Here is a 12032-nt window from a genome sequence, read left to right as displayed (position 1 = left end):
TGATTTAGCTCCAGTTAGGGCAGCATCTGCCCGCTGCCCACTGCTGCCCCTGATTTAAGTGTTTTAAATTTTGTGCATCTTGGGATTATTGATTAGGAATAATAATTTGGACAGTATTAATTAGAATTGAGATTGAGGTATTTTTCTTCTATTTTAATTTATTAAATAATTACAAAATTGCAACATCTAATTGGATTTAGAAATAAGGGTTTTTTTTAAAAAAAAAAATATTTTCATATTCACTAGTATTTTAGTAAAAAGTTATGATCTTCTAAACTAAGTGATGAATCCAACTGTTCTTTGAGAAATAATAAAAGAAAGATTGTATTACCTAAAATTGATTAGATATATTGGCTTGTTTATAAATATACTTATAAGTAATAATTATAATTCATGATAATTGTAAGTTAAAATTGTAATACCTCGATTCTAAATATGCCGTTAAAACTATATTCAAATTAAAACAATGTAGAAGGATTGATGCATGAACTTGGAGCTTATTTTATTTTTAGAGCATGAACAAATCAATTAGGGCAAATACTTGGCTAAGGGGAAAGAAACGTTAATTAAAATTAATCAATAAGCATCCTAGGATGAGATAGAGTAGGGATAAGTGGTCTATTAGTTTGGATTCTCATGAACCCTTTTTCCAATTTTTTTTATTTTTTTGTTTTTAAATTAAACTTTGGATCAAATGGTTAACGAACATGGACAAAATAGTTGAGGGAAGGAGACACCGTCTGCTTGTCTCATTGCCCTAAATCTTAGCCCCTTCTTCACCTGTGAGTTCAGAGATTATCTTTATCATGATTGTTGTTAAATTCAATTTAATTTTTGGACAGTTAACGATTCCTTTGTTTGACATTTTGGTGTTTTTTTTATTTAAATAATAAATAAAACATGTTGCAGGTCTTCTCCAGGGGATCCTAAACAAGAACTTTCACTACCATGCACACGTGGCCTCATTCATCCAAAATTAGACAATTTCTTGCCATACCCATTACAAGATTTTATTCCGGGGGGGAAAAAAAAATTGCATTGGTTTGAGCTTCGGATAAACATGACACGAGTGTTTGCTGTGTCTCAATCTTAATCCGATAATGGTTCAATTACCTATGCTCTGGATCCCCTCAAATTGAACTTTGGTTCTTATTTGTTTGTAATTTTAAATATATTTACAATCAGAAATTAATCAGGGCTGCGTATATCAAATCTTCAAAAATACAATTGTTTCTTTTCTTTTTTTCATTTATTTTCTTTCTCTTTTTAATCTATAAATTTTTGTCTTTGAAATTGAGGAATAGTGCCATTGAATTTGAAAGAGCTACAACAAACAAAAACCTGTAACCATGTTTCCCCCAAAACATTTTTAAAATTTATGAAGAATGATAAGAGTATTATTGGTTTTATTAAGAACCCCTCACTTTATTGCAACTAGCAAGCACATGATTGCAGTGCAGTGCAGAGAGAAGAGATTTAACAGTTTGTCATGAAAGTTAACAACAGTTCTTGAGCTTCTAAAAATGCAATTATGGAAGTCAATAAACTAGTATTTGAATTTAGAGTTTCAACAACCAGAAGAATTCCAAGACAATTCTATTTGTTTATTGGATTTGATGATAATAATAAGAAATTGAGCTTAAAAACCATTACTGAAATTGATAAAATTCTGTAAAATAATTAATAAGCCATTAACTCAGCTGTCTCCTAAAAGATCACTGATTCCCAAGAAAGCTTAGCATACTTGGTTTTTGGTAACTAAGAACATGATATGGTAGACCTGAGTGAGAATATGTTACAATCAGCCAATATAAAACATTTAATCAATAATAAATTATTGCAAAATTTACTCTCCTGATCCCAATATCACCATGGGAGTTCAAGGCAAGAAGCTTTTGTAGCAATTTTTTTGGCAAACTCAGCATGAAGAACAGTCATTTACTTACCATGACCAACATAAGCAAGAATCACTTGTTTCATTGGAGTGTTTTCAAATAAAATCCTAAATTAAATATAAAATCTAAAAGCAAAGAAATATAGTTTTTTATTTCTTGTGAGCTCATCTGTACATGCCTCCTTTAGGAAACCTAAATCTTTCTCAAATGAACAAATACACAACCATGGTTAATGGTAACTCCCTCCACTCTATTGACAAATACGATCTGAAGAAAGGCTCCAAAATGCAACAATACCAAGATAGACTAGGGAGACTACAGATTAGCACTAGATTTTGGTATACCTCAACAATCAATGCAGTGAAAAGTTAGAAAACACTTCACTTATTTTACCTCCCCTTGACCATACGTCACCAATTTCTAACCACTCCGTCTTTGAATTAATCATTCACCTTGATGGCATCCCCAACCTAAAGACACCGACAAGTCAATTCAAGGAAAAGTTTTTCTAGTCCATGCACACAGTCAACCAATGTGTCAAGCCATGATTCAAATCAAGAGAGGAGGATCCAAAAATGAAATATACAGTCTAGGTAGATTCAATTATATGTCCCAACAATACCCAGAAAGAGTCATCTTATGGCTAACTTGACGAAATCTAGAGAAACAAAATTCCAAACAATAATATGATTTTGGTAGATCACAACAATTAAAAATAACAACTAAAAGAAATGAAGATCAAGAAACAGTCACCGTCCTCTCGACAATGCTTCATCCATTTCCTCATGTGATGAAGGAAACAACTCTATATAACGACTCCCAAGTGTCATCCTATCTTTGGCCATTGCTGCCTTAGAATCTTCTGCGTTTGCAAATTCTACAAACGCTTCACCAGTTGGCCTCCCATCTGAATTCATAGTAATATGAATCGAGTCTTCCGACAACACAAAATCTTTAAAGAAATCCATTATGTCATCCTTGCCTGCTGAAAATGGCAATCCTCTCAATCGCAGTATCCCTGTATGTACAGCTGAATCCTTCCCCTCATCATGAGATTTAGCCCTAGGGATACTCCTATGTGGTGAACCACCACGAACATCAGAAACTTCATTTGCTATTGCCTTATAATATTCCTGCCTCTTACTTCTGAAAACCTCAACATACCTCCTTCCCATGTTCTGCCTATTCCTCTGCAGGGCAAAATCGACTTGAAGAGGATACCCCAGCACACAAAAAGCTTCTCCTGTAAATTTGTTGTTCTTATGGACAAAAAGAACATCGACTATGTCTAGACCATGGAAAAACTCAGCAACATCAACTTCTGTACAATCAAAGGGAAGACCGCGAAGTCGGACAACTGGGAAAGGTGGAGGTTGGCTAACGTACCCATAAGCTGGTGGTGGATTGTACATAAAACTTGAACTTGGGGGAGTTCCATAAAATGAAGGTCCCTGATCAATCAACCGTTGACGCTTTGCCCCCATTTCACGCCCATCAGCACCCTCAGCAAACTTGCTTCAGTTTAAAAGAAATCATCACAGCAACAGAAGAAAAACTTATCAGAAATTAATCAAAAGCTGCCAAGAAAATATTTTTTCTATGTCTGAACAATACTCAGCAGTAGTGCAAGTAAATGGCTTTCCTAGAAATCATATTAACTCGTGAAGTGACAATGTCGCCAGTCCCAAAATCATAAGAAAAGTTTCGGACATTTCATTTCTAGAAGTGAATTTCATTCTAAGTCAACTGAAATTTATGGATCATATACAAAATAAATTCAGGAAGAGAGGGGTAAAAAATTAAAAAAAAAAGGACCAGGAGATGCAGCAGGTAAGCAAGTATAAATTGTTACCCAACTACCTCCTTTCCACTGTAGAAATTTATCAAACCTCAATACAAACTACACCTAATCATATGTTCCTTTCCCCAATTTATCCATTTAAAAGATCTCTACAGGGTAAAATGAAACATACTGAGGGTTAGCCAATCAACTTAATCTGAGGACACTTGGTAAATTTATCCTGTTACAGAATAAAACAACACCATTTTCATATCACCCTAACTCTTTAATCTTCCCAAGACGAAAAAGGTTGTTATCATTTCTATTTATCAAATAGTGAACATAGCTAATTGAAACTACTGCTGGCATACTAAGCTGGTGGATTATAACTACTAAATTTTGTTCAAATTGACCCGCCAAACTTTTAGCTAATGGCTTCAATGTAAAGGTATCCCCCACAAATTTTCAAAGTACGTTAGTACTTGGTATGTGTGTGCATGCTGTGGAAGTTGCAGCATGAAATCACTACCATGCTAGATTATGCTATGTAGATTGCGTTGGTTGGTTGGGCCCAAGAAATTGGAGGTTAGACTTGAGTAATTCTAAAATTGCTAGAGTTTCATTTTAACTTAACGTGAGTGCATTACTGATTCCACCATTTACAAAGTAGGATGCTTTGTTATCGGATGCAACTGGCCACACTCACCAAAGCATGTGATATGAGAGATAAAATGACAAAATTATGGAACATGGTTGTTTCAGAAAAGTGCTTGCTATGTGGAGTCTAAGCCCAATTGTGACACAAACAATAATTACATTAACCCTTCTATTTTTAATAGTTTATTCTCATGATGCTTCATGCGATCTCTACATATTATCCTAAAATAATTAAATTATAAAAGGTCAGAGAACTAAGCGACAAGATTAACAGCCAAGTCTAATCATTACAAAATCATTAAACCTGCCTTCATATTCATTCCATATAAGATGCACAGCAGAGAATCTAATAGAGAAAAATTTGCATTAAATTCTTGTTCCTTCTCCAACAATAAAGACCTCAGCCCCTCTTTTTCTCAAATCATAAAATTAAAAACAATTTGGCTCAAAAAAAAAGAAGTTATTTTATTTTTCCAATCACAGATTCTCAAATATGAAAATAAATACCCATAACTAGAAAGGCCAAATTTTCCAAGTTTTGTCTCAGTGAATACCAAAGTGCTCATACCTTCAACCTAAAGGTTTCCCCTACAATTTTTTTAATGCATCTTAGCATGTGCGTGTATGTCACGCAGCTTGCAGCATGAAATTGCCATCATGCTAGCTCCTAAGAATGTATTTCAAAGAGATGGTAGGATGGATCTAAGAATTCAGAGGTTGGCCCCAAGCAAGTTTAATGTCGGCACATCACAGACCCCATCATTTGCAGCGTAGGAAGCTCTGACCAGTATCCTAGTTTGTGAGAGTGTGTGCTATCAGATAAAACTGCCACCACAAATGGCCTAGGCAAGTAATGGGAGAGATAAACAACAGTATTCCAAAAAGCCAAAGTATGTTAGTATGCATGCGCCTGTCATTGAAGTTGCAGCATGAAATTGCCAACATGCTAGCTTAAGCAATTTAATTATCAAGCTTCATTTAATTAAACATCAGCACATTACTAACTCCATCATTACAGAGTAGGATGATATCCTAGTTCGTCAGAGTGACTTATTGGATAAAACTCGCACCACACTCACCTAATTCAATGACGTAAGAGTTTAATGACAACATTAAGTCATTAACGAAAATGGTTATTTCAGAAAAAACGCTTGCTAGGTGTCTCCTAAGCCTGACTGTGACATAAACATTAGCAAGATTCAGCCCCTCAGTTATTAATAGTGTATTATCACGACACATCAGGCAATCTCCGTATATTATCCTAAGATAAATCAATCATTCCATGACCATTAACTAAGCAAACAAGATTAACTAAAGCCATATTAAGCTGCCTTGCAATTCATTTCATATAAGATGAAACCAAGAGACCTAAACCCCCTCTCAAATGATAAAATCAAAAGCAAACCAATAATAAATAGGTTATTAAAAAAAAAACACATGTAGCTTTGTGGGTATATCACAAAATTAACGAATAATGGATTCCTAATCCTTGTTTTTAAAGATCCTACGCAAATTATTGGGTTCTGGGTATCCAAAGTAACAAGTAAAAAAAGCACAATCGAAGTGATAAATTAAACAAGAATTAACAAATTTAATCCCAAAAAATGCTATTCTATGAATATCTTACCCTCTGTAGAACATTCTTAAATTTGAAATAGTTGAGCCGTGAGCTATCCAAATTTTTTTTTTTTTTTTAACCCTTGTTTATTTCTTAATCTTTGTGTTTCTTCGAGCTTCTTGCTCTCCCTGCATTTGGTTGATGCTTTTAGAGAACGATGGTTTGATTCAATGACCCGGTTAATTGGGCCGGACAGTCACAGAAGTTAGGCCCATTTACGGTTCATATTGGGTTTATTTCATTCCATAATGGGTTCTACTCCTCGTGAAGCCCCTTTAACACATTTACAGTTCTATCCTTTATTGAAAATGAAACCGATGATTTTTCCTTTTTGCTCTCTTTTCTTTATTTTCAATTTTCCCCAGTCAGACTTCTAGACCTTCAACTTTGATACATCAAAGGAAGCAAATCTTAGCAAGCATTTACAGTTGATTTGTGAATATTTAATGTTCAATTATATTATCAGAAATGTGAATGCAAAGACGGAAGGTTTAGAATCTCATCGATGTCTATTTGTAAGACTAACAGCAAATCAGCAATTAGTCAAATTTGTTCCTTGAATTGATTAATTACACGTACATTATTCGTCATCAAAAACAACATTATTCACTAATATTATATTATTATAAAATAGAAGTTTGTGTAAGAATTGAACCTGAAAAAAAAAAAATCTACCTCTAAAATGTGAATTCAAATGCCATAAACTCTCAAATCAATAAAAAAAATAGTAAACCAGAACCAACTTCAAATTAGTACAATTTAATTAAAGGGAATGCAAGCTTGGGAGCCTTGCTTTCGAACTATGAGACTATTTGAGTGATACTTAATATATATATATATACAATTTACAGCATAAATTTTGTAATTTCAGCTGGGCAAGAATAATACTAGTAGGCATAACAACTAGTAGAAGATTTGACGAGAAGAACAACCATGGCAGATTAAATATGAAGCACACTCTCAGCCAATCTTCTCTGTGTTTGAATCATCCGAGGGCCATATCACTGTCTCAATGAGTCGTTCACGCATCAACTCCAAGTTCTCATCAGAGATCGCTTTGTACATTTGAGCATGATCACATTTCTACATCAAGTAACAAACAAAATCATCATTTCGTGTTTTTTTCCTTTTTCCCCTCCCATTTTTCACACGCATGTTACGTCAAAGGCTAGGTGATTTTAAATAATTTCCAATACCTTGACCCATTTTCCATACAAGTGAAGACGCGTTATCATCACTCGTTCAGCAAGGTCCTGCTTCTCCTGTAAGCAGAAAAAAACATTTCATTTAGCATAAGAACTGTAAATTTTGTTTCCAAAATCCCGGTCTGGTTTTGCAAGTTAATTGAAAATCATTGAAGCCACGACACTATCAAAGCTGGCTTGCTCTTTTCAGTTACCGGTTGGGCTATTGGCTAAGCAATGGGGGGATTAGCCACTGGAAGAGATATTTGGTAAGGACAAATCCAACACTTTATTATCTTGCGAGTTTTTGTTAATTTCCAAGAACTCCTAACCTTACCTCAACAAAGCCAGATAGATATATCATTATGAACATTATTGAGATGGGGTTGTTGTTCTGCAGTTTCAGTGGAAAAACACAAACCACATCTTCTGTTGACGCATTTCTCTTAATATTTAGAAACAAGAAGAGCACAAAGGTTTCTGAGACTACCTTCCCAAGAATACGGATGAAATGCTTTCCATCTCCAGGCTTATTTGTTGCAACAAAACTGTCAAATATGGAAGACAGCAGAAATAAATAAAACAGTTGCTACTTATCAGACAAATCTTTCTCTCCTTGCTGGCCATTTTTATTTGCATAATTTTGGTTAGAAAGTCCATATGTGTTGAGAAAAACTTAAATCAAGCCGATTTACATAAAATCTTCTTTTCTTGTTTCCTTAAAGTTTATAAACTCTAAAATGAAAGGATTAGAAGTTTTGAAAACCAGCAATATGCCTTGGAAGCTTGATATAAAGTATAATATCTCAGTATATTTGTTTGCATTGAGTTAGTATAATGGAAACTCCTCACAAAATTGAAAACCCAACTTACTTGTAAAACCACATATATTGCGTCGGATTCATCTCGTAAAGCTGGTGAAGAACTGTCCTAACTGCTTTGTATGTGAAATAGTTTTGAATTTGCTGCAAGCAGAAGACTCTTCGTCAATGAAAAAGATAGAAAACAATTGATATGAAGAGACATAGGAAATAAATCATGATACGAGCACCAAAAAAATGTCAAAGTAAATATGTCAAGAATAGTTGGTTATGTAATAGCAAGAGAATGATTAGGAAATCAAATCATGATATGAGCACAATGTTAAGAGTAAATATGTCAAGACCACATTGGTTGTGTGATTACTAATCTAGTAGCAGTTCGACATAATATAGAAAAATTACTAATGCACTAGAATTGAGAAGGGGATGTAATGGATTTCATGACTGCGCAATTACTAGGTTTATTCTATCCCCACGTTAACATTATGCGGAAAATAAAAGGGCAATTTGCACGAAGGGAGACATTACACCTGCTGCAGCTTGTGAAAACTACTTTTTGTTAGCCAGCCCCCCACCCAACCTATTTTTTCTTTACTAATATACCATTTTCTTTATTTTACACCCTTGAACTCATGCCCCGGGGAACCCCACCCTAACCTCACCAAAGCCTCTTATGCCATCTAAAAAGATCTTACCAGTAAAGGTGTTAACACAACTAATAATGACCACTCTTCTTCAGTAGCTTGAAAATAACGAATTCTATGCTTCTTACCTAATTCAATTTCAATCATTGCATCACACTAAGTTGTGGTAATCTTCAGATTATATTGCCGTTTAGAAATATAAACACTCCTTATGCTTCAAGGCACCCGTAAGCATAAAGCACGAAAAATGACCCAATTCTCAACATAATGCAATCCTTCCACTACAAAGATTTGAAACAAGAGAGATTGAAGAAAACCTGCAGCTTCCAGGAAAGATCACAAAGATAGATCTAACAATTTCAAAGATCCTATTTTTGTCGTATCAAGAGAGCTGCAATAAGCTATGACAACAGCCACTTTCTAAGTGCTATTGTTACAAGGAATAACAGGGTACAAACGCTTGGCAGAGGGGAAAAAAAGGCTTCTTACGAATTTGTAGCCACACTAATTAAATACAGGCTGCACTACTTGACAAAGAAATTATAAAGCATATTCTATTCAAATATTAAGTTATACCTTCCCTCAATAACAAAAATGAAGTCATAATTGCTACCAATAGATGAAAAAAGTTTTCTTCTACTTAGAAACAACGTCAGTAAATAGATGTATCTTGAAGGAGATATTCTAGTTGGTTTGTCTCTTGACATGGAAGCAAGAGATTAATGGATCGATTTCCTCTCACAAGAATGTTGGAAGGGACAAATTTGCAAACCAAAGTATTTCGTACAAACTGATGTATCACGACGGTTTTGGTTGGATTAGAAACACTACATAACCCGCATGATTAATTTATTTTCTTTATTTTTTGTGTTCATCCAACTAATAGTGCTATGTTATATCTGTTTGTAGAAAGAGTTCGTGGCTCTACCATTACCGCTAATTTAATAAATGTGTCTCCACTGTTTCCAATCCTAAAGAAACTGATTTGCAATGCTACCAACAAAGGCATACAATAATCTCTGATAATTAAATTAATTTGAAGCAATTTAATTTCTCACCTTTTTAACATCCTCAAAGCTATCTTCATACTGCCCACCAACCTCATTAACAATCACAGGCCTCCGATCTCTCCTCTGCTTCTGCTTCCTTGAACTCCTATTGACCATATTCGAAATCACTTTCGACGAAAGCCTCCAATCATCCCATGAATCCACAAATGAACTTCCCAATTCCAGTGACCTCGCTGCCACCTTCACCTTCTTCCTCTTCACTGATGAATTCCTCCGCAACACCAACTCACCACCACCTTTTACACTCGTTGGCAAAGCATCCAAGCACAAACATGGCCCAGCATGTGAGTCCATCACTGATGAACCCACCACTGATAAAGCTCCCACCATTCTTTTTTTCTCAACAGAAAAATCCTAACTCGACAAACTGAAGTCCAAATTTTTTATTTTTTATTTTTAAGCAGGAAGGGAAATTTGATGAAGATAAAAGATACCCACTAGAGAATATGAAGAAAAAGCAACTGGGTTTCCAAGAAAATTGGAATTGAGGAATTGTAGTCAAAGATTATGATGATGAGGAGGTGGAGGTTGGCTTGGAGAATGGAAATTGGCAAGTACTTGTGTGCAAGGAAGGATAATTTTTCTAAGTGTTGAATATTGAATAATGTGGTGGCTTAATTGAAATAAAATCACGACCAGACAAAATCATAAGGTGGGAAATCCTCCAAGCCAAAAGCAAAATCAAAGTTGGCTTGGCTTCAAGTGTTTAATTCGGTTGATTTGTTCTAGAGTAACTTCCTGTTCCTGGACAGTTGCTCCAATTTGGTGGCTTCTGAGACACGTGGAATATAGAATCTTCAACACTCTCTTTGGTGTTTTGCAAACGTGTTTGTAAAGTTCCTGAATACTACTTGCGGTTGAAATTCTTAATGCCCATTTCCCACTTGCACGCTTGGATCTTTCAACCCACCTGCAATTTTTTTTAATAAACGAAATGGGTGATAAAAATAAGCTTTAAATAATATCGCTTAGGCACTAGTTTTAAAAGAAAATTTTAAATCCTAATGGATGTTGTCTTGAACTTGTTTCATTACTATTATATTTATAATTTTTAATTGCTCATTATGGCTCGTCATCATGTACTCAATAATAGTTAATTTTATTATCTCATAATTAAGTAGCACCAAATCACCAATCATCATATTAGACATAAGATGCTACAATTAAAGCATTTTTCTTTATATACCTGACGTTAGAATAATTTTTATTTCTCTAGTAACTATGTTAAGTCAAGAAACCTTTTCTTTTAATAAATTTGGAATAAAGCAAAGACAAGGGAGTTAAAACATTTCTTATGAAAGAAAATTTTAGCACTTAGGTGGGTTAGAGGAATCAAGACATATAAGAGTTTTTAGGCATGTTACAATTCAATGTTTTAAAATTCAATTTAAGAATAAAACCTCCCGTATAAAATTCAATGTTCTATTCATCATTTGAACTGATAAATAAGTCATCATAGTAATTTTTAAGCATGTTACAAGGATCATTTATTATGCTAACTCACGTAGAATTAAAAATATTATTATTGTTAGTAAGTCAATAAAAAAATAATTACACTACTCAATTTTTATGAACTTGATATTTAACTCATTTTGAATTAAATTTAAGTCTATTTTCAAGCTACTTCTACGCTGATTTTAAGTTCATGTAATCTTACTTATCAAAATTTACTTATACAATCATTAAGTAAAATTACTCCACTTTCCTTCATTTTCTCTAATCTTTTTGGTGCAAAAAAAAGTCTAACACAATGTAACCATCTATTAAGTTTTATATATATATATGAAGATGTCAAAAAAAAGAGTCTAACACAAACTTGATGTTACGGGTTCATTCACACCTTTTGTAATCATACACCGTTCGGTGCTTGTATAGTTGTATTTTCCTCCTACATCTCCCGCTGCTTGGAGTTTGGTCTGCACGCGTTCTTAACCGCGTGAGAAATGATAGATTCTTTGCTTGGTACGAAACTAAAATATCGTGGAGAAGAGGGAGATTCCATGGCCAATCATAGAAATTAAAGTCACGCAATCGGTAGCTTACCGACCGTTAAATTACTAATTCATTGCATCCTATTTTTGGAATTTCAGAGCATTTTTTTTTTCTTCTTTTATATTCATAGGAGTATTATTATTATTATTATTCGTATTAATAAATACGCACTTTGACTGGGGAACCTCTCCCGCCAGAAAATAAAAATTAATTATAATAATTATTTCAAAGAAAAAAACCAACGACAGCAGAAAAGTGCACCGTCTCCTTACACCCCGCTCAGAGGCATTGACTATTGATTGAATTTGCCACGTGAGAGTAAATGACACAAAAATCAGTAACATAAACGTAACACGAATTGCTAATACTAT

At 34.2% G+C, this 12032-nt stretch overlaps 2 protein-coding genes across 2 annotated transcripts; both read right to left on the bottom strand.

Annotated features, from left to right (window-relative positions):
* Nucleotides 1-2021: 2021 nt before the first annotated feature.
* LOC18052323 (heterogeneous nuclear ribonucleoprotein F) lies at nt 2022-6086 on the bottom strand. Its single transcript, XM_006446061.2, has 2 exons — nt 5960-6086; nt 2022-3410 (listed from the first exon to the last, which is right to left on the bottom strand). The coding sequence occupies exons 1-2, from the start codon at nt 5971-5973 to the stop codon at nt 2645-2647; spliced, it is 780 nt and encodes a 259-aa protein (XP_006446124.1). The 5' UTR covers nt 5974-6086; the 3' UTR covers nt 2022-2644.
* Nucleotides 6087-6628: 542 nt separating this feature from the next.
* Nucleotides 6629-10497, bottom strand: LOC18052322 (chaperonin-like RbcX protein 2, chloroplastic). Its single transcript, XM_006446060.2, has 5 exons — nt 9658-10497; nt 8008-8099; nt 7625-7682; nt 7147-7212; nt 6629-7033 (listed from the first exon to the last, which is right to left on the bottom strand). Exons 1-5 carry the CDS (start codon nt 9997-9999, stop codon nt 6911-6913), a joined length of 681 nt encoding a protein of 226 aa, XP_006446123.1. The 5' UTR covers nt 10000-10497; the 3' UTR covers nt 6629-6910.
* Nucleotides 10498-12032: the final 1535 nt, after the last annotated feature.

Source organism: Citrus clementina, unplaced genomic scaffold, assembly GCF_000493195.1.
Source record: "Citrus clementina cultivar Clemenules unplaced genomic scaffold, Citrus_clementina_v1.0 scaffold_2, whole genome shotgun sequence".
NCBI lineage: Eukaryota > Viridiplantae > Streptophyta > Magnoliopsida > Sapindales > Rutaceae > Citrus > Citrus x clementina.
This window is presented reverse-complemented; position numbering and strand designations above follow the sequence as displayed.